This window comes from Fusarium subglutinans (genome assembly GCF_013396075.1).
Source record: "Fusarium subglutinans strain NRRL 66333 chromosome Unknown NRRL66333_c0000222, whole genome shotgun sequence".
Classification (NCBI taxonomy): domain Eukaryota; kingdom Fungi; phylum Ascomycota; class Sordariomycetes; order Hypocreales; family Nectriaceae; genus Fusarium; species Fusarium subglutinans.
In genome coordinates, this window is record NW_023502285.1 from 19,233 (window position 1) to 45,786 (window position 26,554).

The following is a 26,554-nucleotide window of genomic DNA, read 5'->3' on the forward strand; positions in this document are numbered from 1 at the left end:
CAAGTCCCAGAGCAGCAACATCTTCATCATGGCTCCTCGAAGTTCAATTTCCAAGAGCGACATTGAGGTCGGCGACCATAAGCCAGACCATCTCGAAAACACCTCCGAAGCCATCGAGATCGGCGGTTTTCGCGTCTTTGGTCTGGATCCTGTCGATGCCGACTTCTACAACAGTTACACAGAGGAGCAGAGGAAGAAGGTCTTTCGCAAGGTCGATGTTCGACTTGTACCAATGCTCGCCCTGTTATATCTTATATGCCATATTGATCGCGCAAATATCGGCAATGCGAAGATCGAAGGCATGGTGGAAGATTTGGGCATGACTGGTAAGAAGAGAACCTTTTCTTGTAGCCAGGATGGTACCTGATATTAACTTTTCACAGGTGTCCAGTACAACACCATTCTGTCTATCTGTAAGTCAAGCCGAATTCGCTAATCAGAACAATATGAGCTGACTTAGAGATAGTTTTTGTTCCCTATGTGCTTCTCGAAGTCCCTAGCAACATCCTTCTCAAGAAGTTCAAGCGCCCCTCGATGTACCTTGGTATTCTCTGCGTCTGCTGGGGGATCGTCATGACTTGCACTGGACTTGTCCAAAACTTTGGTGGTCTCATGGCTACTCGTGTTCTTCTCGGTATCTTTGAGTAAGTCAAGTGGTCACTTGGAGCTAATTTACTGGTGCTGATGCTGACGCCGCGATTCAGGGCTGGGTTCTTCCCCGGTGCTATCTACCTTTGCAGGTAAGCTCAAAAAACAGTCTCAGCACCGTTTATATCCTAATATCTTGCAGTTACTGGTATATGCCACGCGACCTTAGTGTTCGCATTTCATATTTTTATTGCGCCAGTGCCTTATCAGGTGCCTTCTCTGGTCTCCTCGCAGCTGGAATCGCTGAGATGGACGGTGTCGCCGGTCTCGAAGGTTGGAGGTGGATCTTCCTTCTCGAAGGAATGGCTACAGTTGTTCTCGGAGTTGCCTGCTTCTTTCTCCTTATCGATACTCCTGCTCTGTCTACGCGGTGGTTGAGTCCCGAGGAGATCCGATTCCTTGAGCTCTCCATGTTCATCAAGCAGGGAGGAGGCTTCCAAGAGGAAACGACAGTAAGATGGAAGGACATTCGGATGGTGCTCACAAACTGGAGGGTTTACGTCCAGGCTTACTTCCTTCTGTGCCAGTCTGCTCTCTCTTATGGTACCAAGTTCACCCTACCAAGCATCACCAAGGCGATGGGATTCAGCAACACGAACGCTCAGCTTACCTCAGCTCCCCCTTACGTCGCCGCAGCTATTTCTGCAATTGTTTTCGCCAAGATCTCTGACCGATTCTTCTGGCGTATGCCCTTCGTTGCCATTCCCATGGTGATCGTGACAATCGCATACTCGATCATGATCTCTCTCAATGGCCAGCTCGAAGCGAAGAAAGGAGTTGCCTACTTTGCCGTCGTTCTCGCTGTTATTGGTATCTATCCCATCCAAGCCGCCGCTGCCTCGTGGAACGCCAACAATATTGCCCCGTCAAGTCGCCGGGCGATCGGCATTGCCCTGATGAACTGTGTCGGCAATGTCGGTGGTATCGTCGGTAGCTTCATGTATCTTGAGAAGGAGAAGCCCAAGTATTACACTGGATTCGGTTTGTCGCTTGCTTTCGGAGGTACTGGCTTGATTGTTGCTTTCCTCTTGGAGTGGAGCTACAAGATCGCCAATGCTCGCAAGGCCAAGATTGCCGAGGAAGCTAAGAGGAAGTACACTGAAGAGGAGCTGTTTGACATGGGAGACAGGTCGCCACTGTTTAAGCATGTGCTGTAGACTTTGGAATGTTTGGATGGACTATTGAGTGGATACAGATTGCTAGTGATAGTGGTTAGAACCACTCACATTTTGTGAGCATTTCAAAGCTGGTGGCCGCAAGTATAGTTGAATTATGATATTATGAGGAATATAAATGAGTATTATACTCAGTTCAAGATCAGGAAGCCTTCTAAATGCCATGCGCCCCCCACGTGCAAACTACATGGAACAATGTAGTCAAACACCCTTAACCACCAAGGGCACAGACACCGCCACGGCAGACACAAACGCCAGGAATAACACACAGATCCAAGTTACTGTCGCAATCAGAAGGACTACCGCAGCTAACCTCATCGACGCAGATACCCTGCTGGCAACTAGCGCCAGCTGAACACCCAGCGTTTGACTGACAGAGTTGCAAATCAGATCGTGGTGCGCATTGAGATGTCGATTGGGGGCATTCGCAGAGCCCTATAACACAAATAGGGTTGGCATCCAAGAGACAGTCGGTTGCGTCAAGGCAGGCTTGGGCTGAAGCAGGGTGACAGAAACCAGAGTCCGAGCAGCTTTCACCGGGGATAGTACATTCGCTGTCATCGGAGCATGGAGCGCCCTGGCTATCGTCGGGAACGCAAGTGCCGGCATCGCAGATGGGATTGGCCCCGCCGTTGAGAGCTTCGCAATCGGCGTTCACAGTGCACTCGTCCGGTACAGCAGCCGCAGTGGTGGTAGTCGTAGCTGGGGCATTTGTTGTAGTGTCTTCGATAGCGTGAGTAGTCGTAGTGATGGCAAGTGAGATCGTGGTGTCGTCGCTCAGAGTCACAGAAGTTGAGATATCCTCGGAGACAGAGGTTGCTTCAGTTGTGGTCTCAGAAGGCTCAGTGGCCGATGTAGTCTCGATGGCTGCTGTGGTGGTGTCTTGAACGGCTTGGGTAGTCGTGGTGCCACCGGCTAAGGTCTCAGACGACGAGACAGCATCAGAAATAGTTTCCGTTTGCGTTGTAGTGGCAGAAAGCTCAGCAGTGGTGGCAGAGTAAGCGTGGTCGCTGGGCTGCTTGACATGGAGCTCTCGGCGGTAGAGACAGATGAGGGGCGGCATGGCCCAGCATTAACGCTGTGGATGGCCAAAACCGCCAACGCGCCGGTAAGGAATGATGACGAGATCATGTTAAAAAGTGAATAACCTTGGTGAGTTACGAAATGGGCGACAAATGAAACTGCAACTGAGTGAGCGGCAACAGGGACCACAAGAGCTTCCAATGCTCTCCTTTTGAAGACCCTTGTTTTTCTTTTGTCGATAAATTGGTGGCGCTGTAAGCTTAGACTCTAGTGGGCTTTAGTAGAGGGTTGGCGCTGATCGTCGAGCCACGAAGATGATCATGCAAGTAAAGACGTGGGGAAATGCAACCTTTGAAGGCCCCAAATAAGTTGATAGAGTTGAGAAGCTGTCGCTCAAAGGTGTTGATTCGATTCAGATAATCGAATTACGCCTGAAACCGATACCATTGAATCTACGCTGTCAAATAGATAGCGAAACCCATAGCTCAACACACGCTAATGCCAATAGCTCGAGCTTGGACAAATACGAAAACACAGAGACGCCCTGTAAAATGAAATGTTTATTTCTTACAGAGTACGGAGTACTCCGTAGTGTACCAATAATTACTCTTCTTGCAAAAGCATTCTACTGTTTGGCGCTTAGAGTACGCGAAAATTGATTGAATTGAGAGTAACCCGGCCGCATTAGCACAGAGAGCACCTTATGGCACCTGAAAGGACCCCAATTCAGGCCGGCACCGTCCTCAGCTAGGGCAGCTCATCAGCACACAGGCTACTGCACCAGCACCCTGGAGGCACTATATCAGGCCCCCACCAAACTATACTGCAGCATTGAAAAGCGTCACCGATTTCGAGATAATGAGAGAACATAGTGTACATATTGCTTGTCTGTTGCCGGTTTTATTGAATGAATATTTAATCGTAGGATAAAAATGCTATTCATCTGGTAGATAGGTGTTTTAATGCACCGCCACACCGTTTGCTGTCCCATTCATGATCCCATTTGATACGCCATTCGTCACGCCGTTTGACTTGCCCTTCTCAGCCGGTAGCTTGAGCGTGGCTTCAAAGTCCAACATCTCAGAAATTTGCGACTCAATACTCTTCTTTGCAGCATCCGTAGGCTCCACGTATGGCCTTCTGGGCTTCAGTTTCTCTGCAGCACCTTTGATCCCAGCGGCTTTGGCTGTGCTCAGAGTTGCTGCATACTTGACTGATGCAATTCCAGCCTTGCAAGGCTGCTCAGCTAGCGCCGCCTTCTTGTGTAGAGCCATGGCTTCTTGGAACTTGCCCTCTTGGTAAAGGTTATAGATATGCACGATTGTCTTTGGGACGACATTCGCGAATCCAGCAATGGTGCCGTGAGAACCAGCAGCAAGTCCTCCTATCAGGAAGTCTGATTGTCCACCGTAGATCGCAAACCGTTCCTCAGGGAGCTCTGCCGAAAGTCGCGTTATTTTTGCGACAGCTCCGCAAGTCAGCTTGACGCCAACAATATTGCTATGCTTCTTGGCTAGAGCGGCAATGGTGGCAGAATCCAGGTCGATGCCATTGCAAACGACAGGGAAGTTGTAAATGACAATAGGCAGTTGACTGTTCTTCGCAACATCGTCAAAGAAGTTGTTGATAACCTCTGGTGTTGTCTGCTTCCCAAAGTAAGCGGGAGGGAGCAGCAAAACGTAGTTGGCTCCGGCATCGGCTGCGTCGTTGATGAACTCCAAGACCTGCTTGGTCGAATGTCCACCAACGCCGGCCATAATAGGGAATGATGGCCCGCATGCTTGACGTGCCGTCTGTAATAATGCCTTGCGCTCTTCGCGCGTCAACAGAAAGGTCTCGGCATTTGTTCCGAGCACAACAAGACCTGCAAGACCGGTTTTAGAAAGATAGGAATAATATGCTGCTTGTGAATCGGTATCTAGTGTATCTGTCTCATGGTCGAAAAATGTGATCGCTGGTGCCCAGACGCCGCTTGGTGGAGCTCTATAAAAAGACATGATGATCGAATCGACTTTATGGAAGGAGATTGAGTGTTGTATATTTTGTATGGTAGAACTAAACTAGAAGGATGCTTTTGGAAGATTACAGGTACTTAAAGCCTCTGGACTGTGGCTTAGGTGGGAATTTGCCTCAATATCCTTCTTCCATGATATGAATCCGTGGTCTCCACACGGGAGGGAGACGCAATAGTCACCGGATTCCATTCGCCAGGTCGCCAGCGGACTCTTGAATAAGCGTAGTGGTCAGCGGATCATGCCCGTCTATCCAGATCCGACGCTGGATAATTAGCAACGGGAATGCAATATGCACATGCTACGCAGCCTCGAGTCATGAGACCGAGGAGCTATTGCGGAAAAGCTAGCTACGAGGTGGTTGGGAGTGTCTTTTTCCGACAAGCGAGAGTGAGCATTGCCGATCCCCCGCAAAGCGTTTGGCGAATGCAACGCTACTCCAACTGCACTTGACTCGGTCTGGGCCTGATTCCACGAAGAAAAATACCCGAAGCCGAAAATCGATTTGCCGAGAAAAGCATGAGGTTGCGGGCGGAAGGACGTAGAATACGCGAGGACTCTAGATTAGATTGAACGCATGCAGAGATAAGGTAGTCGGTCATCTTGCATGGCCCTAAGGCCGGAGTTGTCTAACTCTACCGGCGAACGGCTGGCTTTGTCCCCAGATCCGACTGGCTACTTGGATGATGCCAGTGACTACTTCGGTTTTTGAAAGAGGTGAGTGAAGCAACAGAGAATAGCGGCCTGGGTAATCGGCTGTCATCACCTTTACGCTGTGTAATGCAATACTTTACAGTTGCAATTGGTTGTTTTGATCAAAGTTCGACGAGAAATAATTAAAGACTTTCTTGAAAGCCTTGCACAGGAACATGGTGACAATGAATCACCCGACCATTTATGGTTTGAGAATATCTATTTGCACCGGTGTCTTGGTCTAGTTTTGATAGTACTCTACTAACTCTTTCTATGCATAATCGTAGCCGCAGCCTGGTGGTTAGGGAATATCAAGGTATCAGCAATGACTACATTCTCTCTTCTGCCAGCAGCAAATACAATTGCTTCAGCAATATCATCTGGTGTCAAAGGCTCGCAACCACTGTTACTGATTAGCATGGTTCTTCATCGACCTGCAGAGGTGCAAACTCACGCATAGACTGCATCAGCCTTTTCCTTGTTCCCGTAAAATCTGACTACCGAGAACTCGGTCTCCACCTGGCCAGGATCGATTCGGATGACTCTGATGCGCTTCGAGATAAGCTCCTTTCGCAGACTCTCAGTGAATGAGTGGATGGCAGCCTTGGTCGCACAGTAGATGCTACCGCCAACATAAGGCTCACGTCCTGCGATAGAGCCAATGTTGATGATGTCACCGGCTCCCTCGCCGTTGTTGCGCTTCAGCATTATGGGGAGAATAGCTTGCGTCATGTTGATCAAGCCCGTGACGTTGGTAGCAAACATGACATTGATGTCTTCCTCCTTGATCTCAGGAGCCTTATCCACGCCCTTGACAAGACCGCTGCGAGAAATGTGTCAGCGAATCACTTCTTCAATCTTTGAAATAGAGAGGCTTACGCATTGTTCACCAAGACATCAATCTCACCAAACTCTGCGGGCAATTTGCTGACAAAAGAGCGCACCTCCTCAGGCTTGCTGACGTCGAGCTGGACAGGGTGCACTTTAACGCCATCGCCGACTTCCTCGACGATATCTTGGGCGATTTGACGAAGACTGTCAATTCTTCGTGCTGTCAAGACCAACTTGAGGTTATTGGGGCTGGTGCGGGCGAACTCAAAGGCTGTGGCCTTTCCGATGCCGGAGGATGCTCCGGTGATGAGAATTGTCTTGCCTTCGAGGCGCTTTGAGACTGCGGATGCCATTTTGGGAAGTGCGATATGCGAACGTATTGATAAACAATGATAGATACAGTTCAATGTCTGCTAACGCAAGATAATAAGTACCTCTCTGGTGGTTTCAACAGGATGACTTTATTGGACTCAAGGAATGGTAAAGACGAACATGGAAGCTAACGCGAGGTTCCCCGCATCCGCTCCACAACCAAGACCTCGAGCGGATTTATCACCAGCCTAGGGGAGCAAGAAAATATCAGACTATGACATAGGGTATTAAAATAAACTCAGCAAAAGGTATTCTAAACTTGGCAAAATTATTATAAGTTTAATCTAATTTACCTCAGTCTTTTTGTCATTCAAGGTCAAGGCCCCGAGTTTTCTTCCTCGTCAACCCGGGCACAGCGCCTCATATTCGGTTTTCCGATGCAGCTTCGGCTTTAGATCCGATATCTGGAAAAGGTAAGATCATATCCGTTACGCCCGCTGATTGGTAAGATTCCGTCATCAGATGATATGCGTTGAGGGTCACAATCCTCGGTCCATCAGAGGCCGAATGCCAAGCTTATGTATTACAGTTGCTCCTAAAGCCGAAAGACATCATCATCAAGGAAGGCATCCAGGTTACCCAAGCCTGACGAGACCATCGTTGCAAATTGGGACCAACCCGTTTCGAAATCCACTCTAGAAATGCCGTTAAAGTCCAACCCATTCTCGCCCATCAAGTCTGTATAAGATGTCTTGTCGCTTGGCGTATCCATCGGTATGACATTGGACTGAAAAGCATTGTCTTGTGCATGCCCGTCCAGAAATACGTTTGGATGCATCCGATTGACCTGTCGCAAGGCCTCCACCCGTAATTCTTCCAACAGGAAACAGTATCGCTCTGATAAGGAGCCTTTCTCGATCATGGTTGACATGTGAGATTGGCATCGAGCTGCAGCTGTAAAGTATTCACTGTATGTCTCAGGGGGTGAAGCCCATTTTTGGATCACGTAGATGTACAGAACCATGGCTGCAGTAAAGGCAAAGTATGCCGTAACCTGATATTGGTCAGCTTTGACATCATAAAATTAATTTGTTGCACGAACCCAGAATGCTCGGAACATCTGTCCGTTGTCGGTCATTTCATCGATCAGACCGACTGTTTGGATGGCAGCTTCAAGGCACCTTTTCACACTCTCTTGAGTTGCAGCATCATTCTCACTGCCTCTTCTATTTTGACGTGATATCCTTGCAAAGTTGTTGAGGACAGCTTGTCGATGCGTCAGTATTATGGCATGCCAGTAGGTTAGATTCAAAACATTGCGTTGGCGTTGAACGATTGGAACCAGAAAGGATGTACTGAAGTAGTCGGCATCGAGAAACTGGGAAAACTCGGCTCGCCAGTCTGCGAGGGCCTTAGAGACGAGTTGTGTTTCTTCTAAGCGTCTGGAGATCGAGATAGGTTTGACGGAGTAGAGACCACGCAGTATTTGGCCTATGATGCGTGCAAGCCTAGGCAATGAATGGGTCAGTATGCATCTTGCAAATTAAAGGGGGTTATTACTTCATATGCCCAAGTGGAGCAAGCATAACCGAATAGCCTTTCGTTGACGCAGCAAGGTTTATGTGATCCTTAGTTATGTCGTTATCATCAACACAGGCCGGAAGCTCCGTGTCGATATCGTCATCGTGAAAGTTGCGTGGTCTACCTAGAGATACGCTGAGATATGCATCGAGAGTGTATGCGCACCAGAAGGTTCGTCGACGGCTTTCGACTTCAATATGATTCAGACCACTTATAATGCCAGGTCGTTTATTTCGATTTAGACCGATAGCAAGAGCCAGGTTTGTAACGATACCAAATTGACTCCAGCAGTGGTTGACCCGGGATTGAGTTCCGAGATAGTAACACTGCAGGAGACGGGCCTGAACGCTGGTCAGTCGTATTGAACCGCTCTCTTTCGAGAGTTGATGTTCAGCTGCCAAGTAATACCGTGAGCTGCAAACTACTTAGTACAGAATAACGTAATGGATGAGTGTCTAACCTCAGATCAGAAGGTCCGGGTCTGTCGTTCTCTGGCATGTACACCCTAGCATGGGCCAAAATCATGAAGAGCAACGCGACTTTGGCGGCAGAATTATTTGGGTCACGCATAGTACCCAACGTCTCATAAAACTCAGAGAACCATTCCTGAATCGTGGGTCGGTGAAGGAAACGGTATGTCGGCATAGCAAAATCGAAGTAACGATCCACCAAACGCTGGGCGTCTTCTTTGGGAAGCATCATACAAAAGTTTGGATCATAATCAGGGTTTTGAAGAGGTGCATCACCAAAAGTAAAGATGCTTCCTGGTCCAGAGAACGATATTGCTTGATGCATTCGTTTTTGAACCCTGAGAAGGAATGAGACGCCAGAGGCTGGCCCGATGTAGTGACCCTGAAGATCCTCCTGCGATGGCTCGGGGGACTGCTGCACCGACGTTACAGCCCGTGAGCCCGAGCCTGTGCCGCTCTGGTCCATGAGATGGGATGACATGCCATAGTCCTGCAACTCTACACCCTGGTACTGCTGCGTCAAATCCGTAGGGCTAGTATTGTCGCTCCGAGGCATTGTATCTTGAGCCGAGACGGTTATGCTCTCATCTCCAACCTCGTCCGCTGAGGGTATCACCGGCAAACGACCTCTCGCATAAGCCGAGTCAAAGGTGCACGAGGCCCTTGTCCGGGTGCAGAACTTGCACGGCTGCATGCCATTGCATTTGATTTTCCGCCTACACAGATTAGCTCATGGTTGATCTACAAATTGCCTAGGGTTGCGTTACTTCTTGCATCCATCGCACGCCCTTGTCACTCTGACCCTCTCAGCGTTCTTTTTCCGCTTCTTCGCTACATGTATGCTGTTGGTATCTGACGGTGTTGGGAGTATGGAGCGCTCTGAAGTCATTGGAGCCACGTCTATCCATTCCTTCAGAGGTAATTTCGTGTATGCGGTGAAACTGACTGAGGCTGTACCGAACGGAAAAGAGAGGATGAAACTAGGTAAAGGTTGGACGGAAAAGCGAATCCGGGGATGAGACATGGATAATTGTCCTCATGAGTTTGACCCCGCAATGTGTGTCACGTGTATTCCTCCTCTCCCCGGGGACAAAAGAAAGCTCAAGACAGTATCCTAAACGATAAAAACACTTATTAGGTAACTTATCATAAGCTTAGGATATCTTTTATTGAGTTTAGTCTGACACCCTGTACTAAGTTCTGACATCGTCTTGCTCTTGCTTCCTGAGACCGCTTACATACCCGAAGCTAGTACCAGCGTCCATCCTTATTATCTGACTCGATGGGATCATGGAGGTACTACAGAGGCGACGAAGTGGAAATATCGTGATGTGGGAGTGCGATGGGGATAAGGCTTGCCTTTTCAGGACTTCCGTTCCTGCTAGTATTCTTTCCTATGCTACTTCACGAGGTCATCACCATCGTAACATGCGGCGTTGGCCATTGTCTACTTTTGCTGGATCTAACCTTGTTTTGTGTCAAAAGACACATCTCACATTAAAGTTGTCATCATTTGGAGCTCACGCCAGAATATATAGACGTAACCACAGTGGCTAAATGTTCAAATACAAAGCGTTTTATTCTAATTGTTTCCCCGAGTTCGAGCATCCCTTGTCCTCCCTCGGTCTATCTTGAACGCCAAAGAGCGAGTAGGATCTTCTGGTCTATGCATGTTTTGAGAGTGCTACGGTATTGCACGATCTCACCATAATCAGAAGCAACGCTCAAACCCACTCCTTCGAATGTTCCTCTTCTGTTAGTGATTCCGGCCGCAGAAAAAGTTTTCGCTATCAACGTTCTGGTAACCCACGCTGACGTGACCATTGGAACCGTCCCAGCGTGCCCAACCTGCCTTGTAATCGCCACATCGGCCACTCACACGGTCCCGGATCTGCTCGCGAATAACCGTTGCGTTGCAAGTGGGCTGTCCAGAGCTGTTGTTGCAAAAGTAACTGGCCACCTTCCCGGAGATAATGTAGTAGTGATCGTATGGCGGTACATCGAAGTGGCCACTTCCGCACCCGGTAATCAACAGGTTGATCGCGATGTCGGCATCAGTTTCATTAAGTGAGGAGCCCTCACAGGTCACTCGCCAGAACGCCGACGAAGTGTCGTCGCCTACGCCTATCGACTCAAGGTTCATGTCAACCTTGGTATGATTTGCGACTTCATCGTCGTCCATTTGAACCCGGTAGGATCCGCCTGAAGTAGTATCCTCAGAGGTGGTGAAACCCTCCTCCAGAGAGGCCCCAGGGCCGCCGAAACGTTCTATGAGCTTTGAATCCTCGGCCTGGGGTACGGCGAGCCCAAGGGCCGAGGAGGAGAGAAGGGCCGGAATGATGATAGAGAAATGCATGCTGACTATAAGTAGTGCGGGATTGAGGAGTTGATCTTTGGTTGAAGTCTGTGATTTAGAGAAGCAGGTGCTTGGAACAATGAGTGTTGGAGCGTGAAGTAGGTAAGCGAGCAATAGTTGAAGCAAGGGATACTTTGTGTTTAAACCCTTTGTGATCCATTTAGTGAAGCTTTATTTCATTGAATACATGGTCCTGAGCATAACCGAGTCTCCAATTGGTCGATCTTACCAATTTATACACCTTTAGAGTCTATCATCAGGATATCTAGCTTTTCAGCCAAAAGCAAGATATTAGGCAACCGTAAGTATATTGCCCATACGTATTAATTGGTTTTCTTTACCTTTGTGCCCTGGAGATGAAGCCTCTTTTAACCTCCAACAACCTTATCACAGGGCTGTTGCCGAGGCAGAAAACTCTATGCCAGTCAGGAGAGTCTAGATGTCGATGCGATGCGTTGAAAAACATTAGATACAACCGAAGCACAAGCGTTAGCGCCTTTCCCATCCCCACCATCACTTGCACAGGTATGCATGTTTCTGTGCCGCCTTGGACTTATGCCAATACTTGTAAAGAGCTGAGATACTTAGCCTTTGTATGAGTTCACCTCAAGCTGCACCAAGTTCGGATGCTCGGCACTGGCCAGGGCGACAGTCAAAAGCCCTTTTCAGCCTTGCTAAGGAGAAGAGAGTAGCAGTGCAGGGATATACCACCAAGCGCAAGAATCTTTGCACATGTGACATTACATGGTCCTGAGCTACGAGAGTGTTGACTTCCCTGAACATTTGGGGGCAGAATTACAATACCATACAACTCTAGGCTCGTATGGTCACGAATAAGTATATATATACGTGAAACAGACGAGGATAGCTAGGGGAGGCACCAAACCATTTTCGTATTCTCTTCTCAACACAATAAATCTTCTCTGACCCAAGTTTACCCGCTGACCATTGTCACGAAACAGAACTTTGTCTTCAAAAATACCTTTCGTATGCCTTTGCAGACTCCAAAACCATCTGGTCAAACGGGATCCAACCTTGGCCTGTTGCTTCAACCGCCTTACTAGCATCGACCTTGAACGCACCATTGGGAATACTGTAGTCCTGTAGGTATCCCTTTCCTGGTTCGCCTTTCCCAATAATTCCTTGTCTTTCCGGATAAGCCTTTCGCAATAGATCGCGATAAGCTTGGATGTTTCCAAAGTTGCCATTCCCGCCAGCGATGTACCGTTGCCCATCGGCCACTTCTTTCTTGTCAACTGCAAACAACATGAGTCGTGCAACATCACGCACGTCAACGTGTGTTCCATTGCCAGGTCCAGCAGACGACATGTTTTCCCCGTTCATGATGCGATAAGGAACGATGGCTGTCTCACTCAACTTCTCCGGGTCTTCAGGCAGAATCAGCGGCGGTCCAGCAACCCAGACCGGGTTGACAGTTGTCATTGTGAACTTGATGCGATCTTTGTTCTTCTGTCGGAACTCCCAGAATGCGCGCTCTGCTTTGACCTTGCTTGCGACGTAAATTTGGTGGCCTGTCACCTCCGAGCCGGCCTTGGCGAGCGCATCCTCAATTTGGTCATTCCAGTCTTCTTCCGTGTAACCCTTCTCTGGATATTTCGGTTTACAGCCTCTGACAGCCACAATTGAAGACACATATACAAACGACTTCAGGGCAGGCTCTTTAGCAGCGGACTCTAAAATTCCGAGAGTCCCTTGTAGCGAAGAACCGATGACGTAGTCGATATTGGTGTTGCTGAAGTCAACTGGCGCCGCGACATGAGCGATTGCGAAGGTATTTTTTACAGCCTCATCAAAGGCTCCCCTGGCCATCAGATCGGGAACTAGAATTCTCGTGAGTTGGCCGGAGGAGGCGTATGACTGGAGTGCTGAGAGGAGGCTGGAGGCTGAGGATTGACTTCGCACTGCAGCACGGACAGAATAGTTGGCGGCGAGGAAAGCTTCGACGGTACGTGCACCGATGAAGCCATTTGCGCCGGTGACGAGAACGAGACCTTTTGTCGGCGACATGCTGAGTATTATGAATGGTTTCGTGGTCTTTGGCAAGAACTCTAGAAGAGAATAAAAGGATGAATCTATTCTAAATACTGTCTTCCTTTTTAGCAAGATGTTCTACCCTTATCTTAGTGAACTTTTAGTCTGACGACATGGCCTCGGGTTTAGAAATTATCTGCGATATAGGTGTAAACCGCCTGGAGATTAGTGTTATCACCGATTCTTAGTTGCTGCCACAAGGGACATTTCAAAGGCCTAGCCACTAATCTGGACGACATTTGTTGATCGGGGATCCACTTGTAGGGCAGAGCTGCCGCGTGCGTATATGGATGGTCCGAAAGAATGATAGCTATCTCCGAGCCAGTCAAATTGCTCAAGATGCATGCGTATTTTGATGAGTTTGTGTTTCGAGTGGAAAGCCCAGAAGAAGAGTTGGACATCTTTGCGAAGCACATGTCTCAGTGCAAGGAAAGCTGAGGCATTCCGCGGCTGGTGCCCCACCGCTTACCGAGGGCTCAACATCATTCACTACAACATTGTGCGACAGACAAGCTCGACAGTCGCGCCATCTGGCATTTTGAGCCCCGATGAATAGTATGTTTTCCAGCAATATCATGGCCTGGCTGCCTGTCACTTGCGAGTGTTCGTCCCGCTTTGTCCGCTGCAGGCAGCAAGGCATGGATCCGATTCAAGGCTGACAGGCTCAGCCCCAGCTCAGCCCCCGCTATTTGGCTCTTTCAATGAGATTTGAACCGTCAAATCGCCAACAGACAATAGAACAGACAAACACAAGCAACAAACATGCCTTCACCTCAAACCGACTCTGAACTTTCGCCCCGCGAGTCCCGCGTTATCGGCGCGCTGCTGGGTGTCCATGCCGGCGATTCGCTGGGCGCAACGCTTGAGTTCAAAACTCATACCGACATCGCCCGTGAATACCCTCTTGGTCTCCGTGACATCGTGGGCGGAGGCCCGTTTCGATGGTCGCAGGGCCATGCGACAGACGATACGGATATGACTCGTGGGGTACTGCTTGCATATCACGACTATAAGGACGGCGACGACATCGCGCAACTCGCTGGCGACTATTTCATCAGTTGGCTTCACGGCGACTGGCCAGACAGGCGTCCCGGAAGTCGGCCTGAGGATATTGGAGGGGCGACCGCTACTGGGCTTAGGCGCTACAAGCAGACTAAAGACCCCGACCGCGCCGGCGCTGGGCAAGGTAGTGCTGGGAATGGAAGCCTGATGCGCTGCATCCCGACCGGCTTATTCCAACGCGATCCCCAGAAGTTGGTCGAGGAAAGCATACGTATCAGCAAGATCACCCACGACGACAAGAGATGCACAGTCGCATGTGCAGCATACAACACGATTGTGTCGAAACTCATCGACCAGGTTGACCCTCAGGATGCCATCGAGGCAGGTCTCAATGTCGCAGAAACTCTTGAAGGAGGATCTGGTCCAGTGTACAAGGCGATTGAACTCGGCAAATCACTCAATATAGCAACAATGGCTTCAATGGGACCTGCGCCTGAACTTGGAGGGAGATGCAGTGGGTACGTCCTCGAGTCACTGAGTCTCGCGATAGCAGCGGTCCTTGATCCTCGCAGCTTAGAGGATATTGTCGTAGATGTTGTTCGCATTGGCTGGGATACAGACACAAACGGGGCGATCGCAGGAGGAATACTGGGAGCTCGAGATGGAGCAGGAGCTATTCCTCCCCATTGGAAATCAGTCTTGCAATTTGGGCGTGAGTTTGAGAATACCGCTTTGAGTATCTTCGAGAAGAATACAGCCTAAGAGCTCAGTCCTTTCGAGTGCATTAGTTGCCACGAACGTGCAGTCCCTTATAGCTTCAACAGACAATAGATGATTGAGGCCTCATAAATAAATTAATGTGATTTTATGAGACGGTATCAGATCACGGAAGCGTACAGTGGATTGACCATGGCCTGGAATGGCTGGCATTTGAGAAGAGACAGCCCTTGGGTAGCAGAAACTTGACTCTGCCATGACGGTTTCCAGCCAATGGCGTCAACCAATCGGTGAATGCCCGTTGCAATGTTAAGAGATATGTATTCGGGCGATTGGCGACCTTAGAGACTTATGAGTATGGCCCTAGTCTCGTCATGCGTTTATATCGGTTGGTCATCGAGTGCTAACTATGGGAGCAGGTGCTATATCAATGATCGCTGTGCGGCGGATGTGGTGCACAGGACATTTTATCACCCAGAGTCAGATATTATGGGTCGTATGAATGCCTTGACAGGTTACTGGCAGATGTCGAATGATCTATCCGAGGATGAGTTGCTTGGCTGGTGCAAAGAATACTTTGTCAACCGCAGACTAGCAACTGAGGTTCTGGCTATCCGTGGTCAGCTACTTGGTCATGTCCAACGCAATTTCCTGACCAACAGCGTACTATTGAGCATGTCAGAGACAGATGGGAAGTTCAGCGAAAACATCCGCAAAAGCGTTCTTGCTGGGTTCTCCACCAAGACTGCAATGTTCGATTCATCCGACGATAAGTGCAAAACTGTGCGGTACAACCATTCTTTGGCATTGATCCTCATAGCGGCCTTGTCGGATTGAACCACAGGTGGGTCATATGCCTCAAGATACACTATTCTGGTATCCAATACCTACAGTTGGTCACAGCTGTTGAGCCAGAGTGGCTTATTGTATGTGCTTGGTCTATTCGCCTAAATGTCTACTAATTGATTGTAGGAGTATTCATTTTTCGACGATGACCGACTCCCCAAGAAGTTTGGCGGAGAACTCAAGAACCCTGCCGTGAAAAGAGCTCTCGACGAACCCCGTTCAAAGATCCAACTATCATCACAACGGGTCTAACGACTTCCGTCTCGTGGGAACGCCCATTGGAGCCTCACGGTATCCCCAAAGGAGAGGCCTTTTGGCTCCCATGATTAAGAACTAGGCCTTTCTTCGAACACCTTAACAAGCACGAATTACGACATCCATCTGGGAGCAGTACAAACTCAAAAGCTTTTCCCTTTGCTGTACGGCACGTTTAGTTTGGTCATAACCGGGTATTCCGCCTCACGGCGTCCGTCAGGAACATGGAGAGCTCTTCACATGGTGAACAGTTCGCAAGGCTTACGCCTACCTGTTACAGGCAGCCTCATGGCAGTTGTTTCATGAGTGCTAGAGTATTTCTACCGTTGTTTTGACCAACAACTGCCGATGAGGCATTACTGGGGAAGCACCAGAACGATGGCTCGCAACTTCACGTGGTGTTTTGGGTCAGTAGCTGGTACTGTTCCAACAGCCCAGCGAAGCTAAGACCAGCCGCAACAAACAACACGAGGTAACTGGCGTATGGAGCAGTGGCCAAGGGCGCAGTGGCTTAACTTCCTCCGTCATTCATGCTCAGGCAAATTGTTTTCTAAATTTTGGTAGCCTTATCAATGTTTATAACATTCTGTTCATATAATACCGTGGCTTTATATGTCTGCTGTATTATGAATTCCAGTGATGTGCCCCTGGAAGAAACTACAACTGCTTGCGAGTCTTCTTGAAGAATCTTGATGTGTCCCCGCAAGGAAGCTCAAATGGAAGTGCATCAGCACACATCGCGGCCGCACAACTGTAATATCCCAAAAGACCGGATATGAAGCCAAAGACACCGGCAGCCTTCATGAGGTTCTTTGCGACCTCGACCTTTCCGTCAGCATGGGCGAAGTTGGAGGCCGCGTCAAGGGTGAAGCAGAAGAAGATGGTGGTAAAAATGCCAAAGGAGACCAGATTACTAAAGTTTGTCAGCGCCATGATAACATAAAATAGCAAAGTCCTTACATGGGAGCTGATCCAAGCATGAAAAATAGTGTCAAGACTGCCCAGACTATTTGAATATTAGTTATTGAATCATTATGAGCACCAATATATACATACTCAGAACGTAGAATCCTAAAGCGTTGTGATATTCGGGCGTTGGCCCGCCATAGGATTCAAGAACACCAAGCGATGGGCACAGAATGACGCCGTAACCACCATAGAAAACAGCTGGGCAAACAATTAATCTCATATTGCAATGTCAAGAACCGAACCATTCACTTACCATATGCACTCAAGGCAGAGTAGCCAAAGGTGTTGCCTCGGGCCATCTCCCACTGGGCAGAGACAAACATGCAAAGGCCAGCGGCGAAGCAAAGGTTGCCAATGAAGATGGTCTGGGTCTCAACTCCACGGAAGCCCATCATGCACAAAGACAAAGTGAGAAGCGTAGTGGCGAAGGTGCCCATGGCCAACGGGGACTGTTCAGCTACGTTAGTTGCAGTTTAGGTAGGAGATATGGCAGGTTACATACAGGATTGCCGATACATTGGCCCAAAGTCAGAGCCGAAGGACTGGGTGAGTGAGAGCGGATCTCTTCAATACTTTTAGTGGCCATTGTGTCTTCTGTACAGCGTTTTGTGATAATCTCAGACCATGAAACCTTGTCAAATCATCCTACAAAAAACTAAGCCTCAAGACTTGGCATTTGAGACCTTTTATAGACCCGGCACATCCAGATTCCTCCCTCCCTGCGTGTTGCAGAGTTTTCTTCCCTTCCCTTCTCTCGACCCGCGTCTCAACATTTAGGTAATAGTTAACCCATGACTACTACCGCATTAATTTCCATATGCAGTGGCGTCAAAGTGCAGGAGTTAAAACTGAGATTCTTTTGGCTGTGGAGGAAACCGTTAGCTAATAGGTGTGCAGCAGGCCCGGACTAGCGCCCCGAATTTCCCCGGATCATGGAGCAATTTGCGGGGTTGGTGTTTTCATGGGGTAATAGGGTATCACGGGACGTTAAAAGGAATGGAAGATGATGAAAAGCAAAGAGAGCGGTGAAAGATAAGATTAGGGCTAAGCCGCGACAAGCCTGTAGTTGGCGAGTGACATTGGAGAATCGAGATCATGTCTCGGTCAGTGGGTACGAATTTTGCTCCCCCTCACATACCAGCAGACATCGGGGACAGTAAGCAGCAAGTTTACTACCAAATAGCTTCAAGATTCGTTGCGTAAGGATAAAGCCCATCATAGATCCCCAAACAAATTGCCTATACACCTTATGAAAGCCTTATCCCATGATGCTTCATCAAAGCTCCACAAGGTATCAGACAAAGCGATACTTCATATATGGAATGACCGTTTTAATGAATGAAACCTTTTGCGGACCGAACTCGCAAGCCTGGACTTCCTCGTAGGGCATACTCGCCGGAAAGCCCCCGATGGTCCGTGAATATGTCTTCTCTTTCTTGCACGGCACAGGCATTTGAGCGTTGATCCAGCGGTTGTAAGAGACACCACCGGAAGAAAATTCAAGTCTCTTCTTCCGGAGAGGTAGCTGAATGAGAATGTCTTCTACTGCTTTGTTGGCCTTGATGAGATTGTCAAGGGGGCCTTTCAGATCATTCCTAAAGCTCTTCTGGATATTGATAAGACCATCACGGACCTTGCGGCCAGATGCCGTCTTGGAAAGCTGGGCGTTTTTAGCCCAATTGACAGACAGGATCTGATTGATGGACGTAGCAGCAGTCTTCGCAGTGCTTGCATGGTTGCTGATGAGGTTGAAAGTCCCAGTGAGCTTCTTCAAGTCTTCTGCTGCCTGGGGAAGATATTGAGTCACCCTGAAGGCCTTGATGACGTCTCTCAGAGAGTTGATGTGATATTCATTCATCAACTTGAGATAGTATGCCTCATCTGCCGGAGTTGTGGTGTACTTGACGGCATTCCGCGTGATCAGCGTCATCTTAGGAATGTTTGCAAGCGACTTCCCTGCAGCACTAGGAACACCTTGCAGACTCTTGACTGTTGTGATCGTGCTTGCATCTATCGATAGTTAGTCGATGTTCCACGCTTTGATGTTATATGTCTTACACTTCTTGAACGCGTTGGCCGGTGTCGATCCCTTACAGGCATTGTTTTTGCAGACATTGGCCTTGACTGAGTTGACTTTGGCGGAAACAGTCTTGAGACGAGCTTGAACTTGCTTCGAATAGGTTTGAACATCTGTTGTCTTCTTCTTGAGAGTATCGAACAAGGAAACCCATTTGTTGAGCATCCGGACAAAATCGCTTTCGGTGACGCTGTATGAGTTTTGAACGTAGCTGGCGAAAAAGGCACGAACTTTCGGTCCGTCACATGTTCCGGTATAACAGGACATGACTGCTTTGGCGAGCCTCTTGTAGGTTGCCACATCAATCTACTTTGTTAGTGGCTGTAACGACAACATGGTGTCAATGGGCCGGGCCGTCTTACCTCGGGGGCTCGTATGAAAGTCCAGCCATTTGTAGCCGCAAACTGGCTCCCAACCACCGATGCTCTGTCTGTTACTATTTTGTATCCGCTTTCGGAAAGACACTTTGAATGGTCAGATAGTGACGGAAAGAACACGATCAACTTGACATACTGTTTCATCCCTGGATATCAAGTCAAGGTACGGGCCCGTTAAGTGCGCGTTGATCTGACCATCGTAACTGGGTTTAGCATTCGAAATTGTGCCCCAGTAAATGGCATTTGAGAGACAAGAGCAATAAGTTTCGGCGTTATTCACAAAGTCGTCGCTGCCAAGTGCCTCGTTGACAGCGCTACAGATATCCACGTCTTTAGGCACAATTTCTGTACCAATCTGATTGCCGTTGATGTCTGTATCATTAATGTTAGCTTGGAAAGAGTTGGAGGCTGCGTTACCTTACCATAAATGGCTTTCGGGTAGTCGGGATACGAAACAGTGCTACTACATCCGATGATTCCCGAAACATCATTGCAGGCTTCATCGACGTGCTTTTGCTCAGCAGCATCAGAACGAGAGAGAATGGCACCAAGGAGTATGGAAAGAGAATAGGCCTTCATTGCAGAACCTTGTTGAGTAGATCTCGATAAGTCAATGATGAACAATCTGGTGATGGCAGGATATAGCATTGTATTAAATACTCAAAACTCGCCGTCGTTAGCGTGGGTACTGTACTCGTAGTTAGATGCCAAGGACCCAGAACATCGTCGCAGCCAGCCACTTGCAACTCAAATTCAGTCTTCCCTTTGAAGGCTTTCAGCTCCTCAGCCTCATTTTTGTCGTGTGAGTCCTTCTACGCGGAATTCTCCATGTCACGCATCACCAGCTCGTTTCTGGCTGCCGGATGAAGCATAGTATGAACCCGAGACAAAGACAATCAGTGGTAGGGCTGAATTTGAGGAGCGTTAGTAAGTCGCAAATGGCTTAGCAGCATGCCTTCCCCTATGAGGCTGAAAGGCTTAATTTTATGGTTATTGGACGCCATGGACTTAGCGAAACAATTTCTCGTTGATTCGTGCGTCTCACGCCACTAAGAGTCTAGCCTCAACGACCGGTCTTGGCAGGCTGATTGCAGATCCTGAATTCTAAAGAATGTTTCTCTTCTCCATGAGCGACTGCATTGTCCCGTTTTCAGGCAAGCCTCATCAGTTGCTTGGTATGGGCGAGGCAGATGTTGGTGGAAGGTGTCTCAAGCCACGGCTGTCCAGCTCATTCTCTTATACCTAGAGGGCATTCAATATAAAAAGATGCCTTACCGCTTCACCTGAGGTCTTACCGCTCAGCAATGATCCAGTGTGCTGGGTAATGTCCTCAACATCAGGCCGGGACAAAAATGCGAATGACTGGACAGGCATGGGGCAAAAACGTGGTTCCGCCCGGGATCGAACCGGGGACCTTCTCGGTGTTAACGAGATGCCATAACCAACTAGACCACGGAACCGTGTTAACTGGATAATAACTGGCAGTGTAATTAGGTACTGAGTTGCCAACACAGCGCTCACTATTTCACGATCAACCGGGCTACAACACCATGGTACTCGTGGTAAAGGATAAGACTTGCACCGTTTGTAACTTAACTATATCATATGTCTGTCTGTTTTACTTCTGAAAATATAAAGAGGCTGCTTGAGGCTGTATTACATACATACGTTTAGATATGGGGTAAGCGGGCGTGCTTGTGTCCCTGGTAAACTCAGTAATAGATGCAAGCAACATAGTTTGGTCCTGGCATGTTGTAAATGCATACTCTTTTAATATCAAAATTAGTAATCGATAACAAGGATGCTCTGAGATCTAAATTCTAATTGTATGTGTTGATGAGACCTGATTCGGATCGCTTCTCAACGCCACGGCTCAGAGCCCGGACCAAAACCCCCGAATGCTTTTCGTCGCATTCCTTTGAACCTCCTCTTTCGGCCATATACTTCTGGTACCCTCCAACATCTCGGCCCACTCATCGATCAATTTATCCCTTCCACCTCTGCCTGCAAAATGTAGTAGGAAATCCCCTCGTCTTGCATGATAGTCCTTCAAGCCATCCTCGTCCGCCTTCTCAACGAAGTCGGTGGCCGAGCCTTTAGGATACGTGTTGAACCACTCTTGGGGGACAACTCGAACGTTGGGTTTGAACTTTGGTTCGTTCATAATGATCTCCATCGCACTTTGCTCCGTAAATGGAAGCGGGACGTTGGGCCCGTAGTATCGAAATGCAGCGATATCGCTGAACAGCTCAATTGCCCACTGATTAACCCGGACGAAGAAAACGCCATTGTTAAGTCCGTTCCAGTCGTTCGTCACCAAGAGATTTATGTCATCGGGATTCGTCTCGTCTCTTCGCTCGGGCTCTGAAGCGTCGGTGTCTTCGGTTTCGTCAGACTCATCACTCTCGCGAGGCGAGAGAAAGCTCGACAAAGGGCGACACTGATCGAGAATGAGGGTATCACGGTCCACCCGTAACAGCCATTCCAAGCGTTCTTGGGCAGGCTTCACCATCTCTTTCAAGAGGAGAGACAGGATGAAGGCAGGCTTGTTCCAGAGTGAATCAACAACTGGAGTACACATAACCTCCAGGTCGTTATCATGGATCATGCTGTGCAGTACATGTGTACGCAGCGCTTTCTGGTAGTGTTCCTGAACTGAGCCAAAGTGTGCAGTAACTCTTCCGATTCGTACGTCTGACGATGGGTATGGAGGCATATGCCGGCATGCATTTCGTATGGTCTTGGCTTCTAGTAGAAGGGGCGAGTCCAGTGAGGGTAAACATTGGCTCCCACCATGGGGGTGAACAAGGGAAACAGGATCTTGCTTAGTGACATAACTAAAAGATTTCGGCCAGTTCCATTCGCCGTAGAATGTGTAGGCTTGGTAACAAAGGAGGATGCCAAAAATAACGATGACTGCTTTTAGAGCAACGGCGGCTGTTGACCATGGTAGTTTCTTAAGCTGAAGCATGGTGATTGTTGATTTGCCATTCTGGTTCGTCAGCAAGATCTGACTACTTATAATGATAGAACCGTGGTTCTGGATAATATGAAGAAACTGGCAACGGGGCCCCATGACTTGGCCATTGAGAGTCTTCATTGAGAAGACGTGATGATAGCTCTGCATCTGTCGTAACAATCCAAATGACGCCTAGCTCCAATCCTATTTCCAAGCATATCTTTAACCTACAGGGATTACCACTTGGGGAAACCCTCCGCACTTCATCACGCTGTTCAGCATGGGAGGAAGTCAAGTTCCGTATTGCCACAGATGCCCAATGACTATCGGGCGCCTCAATACCGCTGTGACATAACCGTGGTGGCTGTGATGTTGGCTAGCCCTGTAGTCCGGATATCGAGGACTAGCGTGGGGATAAATTAAGACAAAACTGTCACTCAAAACACGCATTAGTACAAATGTGGCAAGTAGTCTCTTGACACGAGCTAGATCCCTCGGGAATACGAAATATCCATCTTCAAAAAAGGAAAAGTCGCTTAAAAGCATTTCGCTTCTCGGCTGAGTCGGCGACATGAAACAGCGGCCCATGGTGGGTCGAGTTACGGCAGTACCAATGAGCTTACAGGCTACTGTGGCCCTAGAGCATGGGGGCTGCAGCAAACGCTTGGACGAGTCAACTATCACGAGCTAGCACAGCTCTATTCATACTGGTCATGTTATAAGTCCATTCAGGCTCCCCGATATGTAGCTCTGGTTAGCCCTCTCGTAACAAATGGATCACCATGGCCACCATACAACCTCAAGATCAACCACGGAAGAAGCGAACCAGGGCCAAGGTTCCCAAGGTCAGAACAGGTTGCAAAACTTGGTAAGTTTCTGTGACCTCGGGTCGGCAGAAGAAACTCCGGCTGATTTTTAATCTAGCAAGTCAGTTACTCGGATAAGAGCGAACGGCACAAGCTGTGAGACTAATCTAGTGTTGCAGACGTCGCCACTTGAAATGCGACGAAGCAAAGCCGTCCTGCCTTCGTTGCTTGAGGGACAAATGGACATGCGATGGCTATTCGCAGAGTAGTCCTGAGCCTCTTTACGTCAGCGGCACTTCCTCTTTTGAGCTGCCCTTGCATACGAAGTCAGATGATGTGACCAGCGGACCCAGTACAATACGCCCAGCTTTGACAAGCGGAGTATTGGTCAATACAGCTGATAATGCTCTCTATTACCATACAAGAGAATGGGTGATCCCTGACCTTGAGTTAATTGATGGCTCAAGAGAGTTCTGGCACGACATCATACTACCATTTTCCCACTCAAATATTGCCATCAGACACGCATTATGTGCACTGGGGGCCTCTCATCAGCGGTTCCTCGCGTCATACCCAGGGAACCTCAACAAGGTGGACCATTCCATCGACTACGACTATCAAGCGAATCTCAAATACAGCGAAGCTATTGCCCTGATACGCCCAGTTATGGCAGAGAATTCTGCACCCAACATACAAACCGCATTACTATGCTGTACGATATTTATATGCATCGAGAACTTACACCGTCGTTATGCTGACTCAGTGCGCCATCTTCGCGCCGGTCACCAGCTTCTAGAATCACTACGCACCATTCGATCACCCCAAACATCACCGAACGGAATGAGCTTTCAGCCAGGAGACACTGGATTGTTGAAAACATTGGCTGCAATGTTCTCCTCCCTGGGAAAGAGTGTCGGTGCTTTCACGGGAGATACCTCCTTCTCCAAAATCACTCAGTGCACCCCAGAGATAGATATGGGTAATCCCAAAACGCCTTTCTTAACCATAGCACAGGCTGAAGACTCCCTATCTGCCTTGAATACCTTCTTCGACGACTGCCTCTTTGGCAGTGACACTCTACCCGAAGACGATCAAATAATCGGCTGCAAGAGTCTTGCGCAATCCGCCACCGAGTCATTCAACCATGCCCTCGATCTAATAAACCCCCTTTTTCTTTCATGGAGTTCAAAGATGCAACTCTTTGTCACGTCTGTCCAGATAAATCCCTTTGGAACCTTGGAGAAACGTCGCTTGGCTGTGTTGTCGCTGTATCAGACAACGTGGTCAGCTTTTCTCAATACAGACCCTCACAATACAGGTTTCGCGAAGAGCGACTACGAAAGAATACTCGGCAAGATTGAGCTGATTATTGCAGTAGAAAACTCTCAAACCCGGCCAATGTTTGCTTTCGACGGCCATCTAGTTCGCGAGCTTTCTACAATCTGCGCTTCGTGTACAGACGCCGAAATCCGGAACAGATCTATCATGATATTACGGTCTATGAATCGACGTGAAGGAGTTTGGGATAGTTGGGAGGTGGCGAATATCTACGAGAAAGTCTTTGAAGGATTAGAGAGTGGTACTTTATCATTTGACGACCTGCCGTGGGGTTTAACACAGTTATTAAAAGAGCTATCTAATTGAAGCATACTGGGTTCCAAGAATACATCAAATCCCTTGAATCCCGTCATCCATTCGCACCAGGTCTACAAGGTCGGGCTCTGCACCTATCGATTAGACCGGGTCCTCGCGATTCCACGGCTACTAAGCCCTATGAGACATCATACATCTATCGGCGAGCCCCGTTTCATAACAGTACCAAAGTCTTGACGTTCAACATAAGAAATGACATCCTACAGGAACTAGCTTATGGGCAGCCTGGAAGGAGGCGAGACTTGTGCTCATGTTTGCAAGGGCCTGCCTTTTATATCAGGAGGTGAGGCCAGAGACCTTTCAAGTTCGCCCTCAATCCGGTTAACTTCGCAAATCCTTCCCAGGCCATCTGGTGTCGAAGCCAGGCGGGGAGCAAGAGATGGTTCGCGGAGATTTAGGTCGCTAAGATAGCTTATGTAACCGAGGCTGGCTCTCCTTCGCCCTCCCAGATCTCATCCTCATCAAACTTCCTCTTTACGTACTGAACAAAGAGCAGGTCGTGCATGGGGCTCGAGCTTCCAGACTTCGACACAAAGTGCAATCTGTGTCCCTATTATCGTGGCCCCTCCAGTAACTACCATCAACCAGACCGCCAGGATAGTCCCAACGGTTGGAGAAAAGATGATAATGCCCAACAGACGTGGCCTGATGCTATCCGGATACACCAACTTGGTCAGCGAAGAGGACAATCGCCATATAGTTTTGAAGACATAAGAGCCGTAGATTAATTGAACAGGTAACGGCGAGGTGAAGAGCAAGAGGCTAAGATATTGGTGAAAGCGTGACCTGATACTGTCCTTGAACGACAAGAGGGAACCAAGTGCTCTGGGCCGTGTTAAGATCTCTTCCACAAGTATCAACTGCCGATGGCACATCGAAAGGGGACGGTATGTCTGAGGCGGACCAATGCTCGGTTGAGAGGAATTCAGTCTTCTCCTTATTATGTTTTCTGGGTCGATCTGCTGGCTTGAAATTGCATAGTTCAATAGAATGGCGATAGCGAAGATCCAAAAGAGGTCGCTCTGGAGGTACTCGTACCACAGAAACTCATCGGAAGGGTTGGGTTGCGTGGTCATTTTGGCAAATGGTAGTGGCCGTGAAACAGTGAGTTGAGATTGATGGGATGATGTTGATGGAAAGTGGGTAGTTTGTCTCAAAGCCTCTGTTTATATGGTTGATGGCTACATCTCAACTCCACCTTTCACACTTTCCACTCCCATTAATGAGTTCTGCGTGGTGATCATAAGCTCTCAGCCACAGGGCTCACAATTTCAAATGGCGGGTTTCACCGATATCCATGATGAGGTGGCCTTATTGGCCCATCAGTGATCATTATGCTTTACGTGTAATTGTATGAAATTTTGAGGGTCATCATACCAGTGAACAAGGTGGTTAAAATGATACACCATCGCCCCCGAATCCGATGCTAATCGTTCAAGTTAGCGAACTAGACATGCTGTCTGCAGTTGAGACTTGTAGCTGAGAGCTTAAATCAGCCCAGAAAACTTAGTACAACTCGCATCTGTCTACAATATAGAGCCAATCATTTCAAAGGATGCTTAAGCACCAACTTTCCAAAAGTGGTCATGTTCTTCACGTTATACACTTCTTTGATGGCATCTTCTCCAGATGCTTCAAAGACGCGGACAGGCGCTGGCACATACCCGCCAGGGTACCATAATTCTCAACAGCCCAGCGAAAGCCCCTCCAATGTCGATCAGCAGCAGCCATATCCTTTGG

General features: G+C 48.5%; 11 protein-coding genes across 11 annotated transcripts; 2 read left to right on the forward strand and 9 right to left on the reverse strand.

Annotated features, from left to right (window-relative positions):
* Positions 1-28: 28 nt before the first annotated feature.
* Positions 29-1,805, forward strand: FSUBG_11567 (nicotinamide mononucleotide permease; the record flags this gene model as incomplete). The annotated part of the gene is made up of 5 exons (XM_036676263.1): positions 29-326; positions 384-413; positions 467-644; positions 705-740; positions 791-1,805. 5 exons carry the CDS (start codon positions 29-31, stop codon positions 1,803-1,805), a joined length of 1,557 nt encoding a protein of 518 aa, XP_036532945.1.
* A 229-nt stretch (positions 1,806-2,034) lies between these two features.
* On the reverse strand, positions 2,035-2,886 carry FSUBG_11568 (uncharacterized protein; the record flags this gene model as incomplete). The annotated part of the gene is made up of 1 exon (XM_036676264.1): positions 2,035-2,886. One exon carries the CDS (start codon positions 2,884-2,886, stop codon positions 2,035-2,037), a length of 852 nt encoding a protein of 283 aa, XP_036532946.1.
* Positions 2,887-3,805: 919 nt separating this feature from the next.
* Positions 3,806-4,843, reverse strand: FSUBG_11569 (dihydrodipicolinate synthase; the record flags this gene model as incomplete). The annotated part of the gene is made up of 1 exon (XM_036676265.1): positions 3,806-4,843. One exon carries the CDS (start codon positions 4,841-4,843, stop codon positions 3,806-3,808), a length of 1,038 nt encoding a protein of 345 aa, XP_036532947.1.
* A 969-nt stretch (positions 4,844-5,812) lies between these two features.
* FSUBG_11570 (ketoreductase) lies at positions 5,813-6,735 on the reverse strand (the record flags this gene model as incomplete). The annotated part of the gene is made up of 3 exons (XM_036676267.1): positions 5,813-5,954; positions 6,006-6,374; positions 6,431-6,735. The coding sequence occupies 3 exons, from the start codon at positions 6,733-6,735 to the stop codon at positions 5,813-5,815; spliced, it is 816 nt and encodes a 271-aa protein (XP_036532948.1).
* A 554-nt stretch (positions 6,736-7,289) lies between these two features.
* On the reverse strand, positions 7,290-9,301 carry FSUBG_11571 (uncharacterized protein; the record flags this gene model as incomplete). Its single annotated transcript, XM_036676268.1, has 4 exons — positions 7,290-7,748; positions 7,797-8,202; positions 8,255-8,689; positions 8,736-9,301. The coding sequence occupies 4 exons, from the start codon at positions 9,299-9,301 to the stop codon at positions 7,290-7,292; spliced, it is 1,866 nt and encodes a 621-aa protein (XP_036532949.1).
* A 1,200-nt stretch (positions 9,302-10,501) lies between these two features.
* On the reverse strand, positions 10,502-11,101 carry FSUBG_11572 (aryl-alcohol dehydrogenase; the record flags this gene model as incomplete). Its single annotated transcript, XM_036676269.1, has 1 exon — positions 10,502-11,101. The coding sequence occupies one exon, from the start codon at positions 11,099-11,101 to the stop codon at positions 10,502-10,504; it is 600 nt and encodes a 199-aa protein (XP_036532950.1).
* A 972-nt stretch (positions 11,102-12,073) lies between these two features.
* On the reverse strand, positions 12,074-13,129 carry FSUBG_11573 (nad dependent epimerase dehydratase; the record flags this gene model as incomplete). The annotated part of the gene is made up of 1 exon (XM_036676270.1): positions 12,074-13,129. The coding sequence occupies one exon, from the start codon at positions 13,127-13,129 to the stop codon at positions 12,074-12,076; it is 1,056 nt and encodes a 351-aa protein (XP_036532951.1).
* Positions 13,130-13,915: 786 nt separating this feature from the next.
* FSUBG_11574 (ADP-ribosylglycohydrolase) lies at positions 13,916-15,970 on the forward strand (the record flags this gene model as incomplete). Its single annotated transcript, XM_036676271.1, has 4 exons — positions 13,916-14,867; positions 15,351-15,660; positions 15,717-15,798; positions 15,845-15,970. The coding sequence occupies 4 exons, from the start codon at positions 13,916-13,918 to the stop codon at positions 15,968-15,970; spliced, it is 1,470 nt and encodes a 489-aa protein (XP_036532952.1).
* Positions 15,971-16,630: 660 nt separating this feature from the next.
* FSUBG_11575 (GPR1) lies at positions 16,631-17,528 on the reverse strand (the record flags this gene model as incomplete). The annotated part of the gene is made up of 5 exons (XM_036676272.1): positions 16,631-16,886; positions 16,934-16,979; positions 17,030-17,140; positions 17,196-17,391; positions 17,445-17,528. 5 exons carry the CDS (start codon positions 17,526-17,528, stop codon positions 16,631-16,633), a joined length of 693 nt encoding a protein of 230 aa, XP_036532953.1.
* Positions 17,529-18,236: 708 nt separating this feature from the next.
* Positions 18,237-19,975, reverse strand: FSUBG_11576 (uncharacterized protein; the record flags this gene model as incomplete). Its single annotated transcript, XM_036676273.1, has 5 exons — positions 18,237-18,952; positions 19,001-19,325; positions 19,382-19,483; positions 19,533-19,768; positions 19,819-19,975. 5 exons carry the CDS (start codon positions 19,973-19,975, stop codon positions 18,237-18,239), a joined length of 1,536 nt encoding a protein of 511 aa, XP_036532954.1.
* Positions 19,976-21,269: 1,294 nt separating this feature from the next.
* FSUBG_11577 (galactosyl transferase gma12 mnn10 family) lies at positions 21,270-22,367 on the reverse strand (the record flags this gene model as incomplete). Its single annotated transcript, XM_036676274.1, has 1 exon — positions 21,270-22,367. The coding sequence occupies one exon, from the start codon at positions 22,365-22,367 to the stop codon at positions 21,270-21,272; it is 1,098 nt and encodes a 365-aa protein (XP_036532955.1).
* Positions 22,368-26,554: the final 4,187 nt, after the last annotated feature.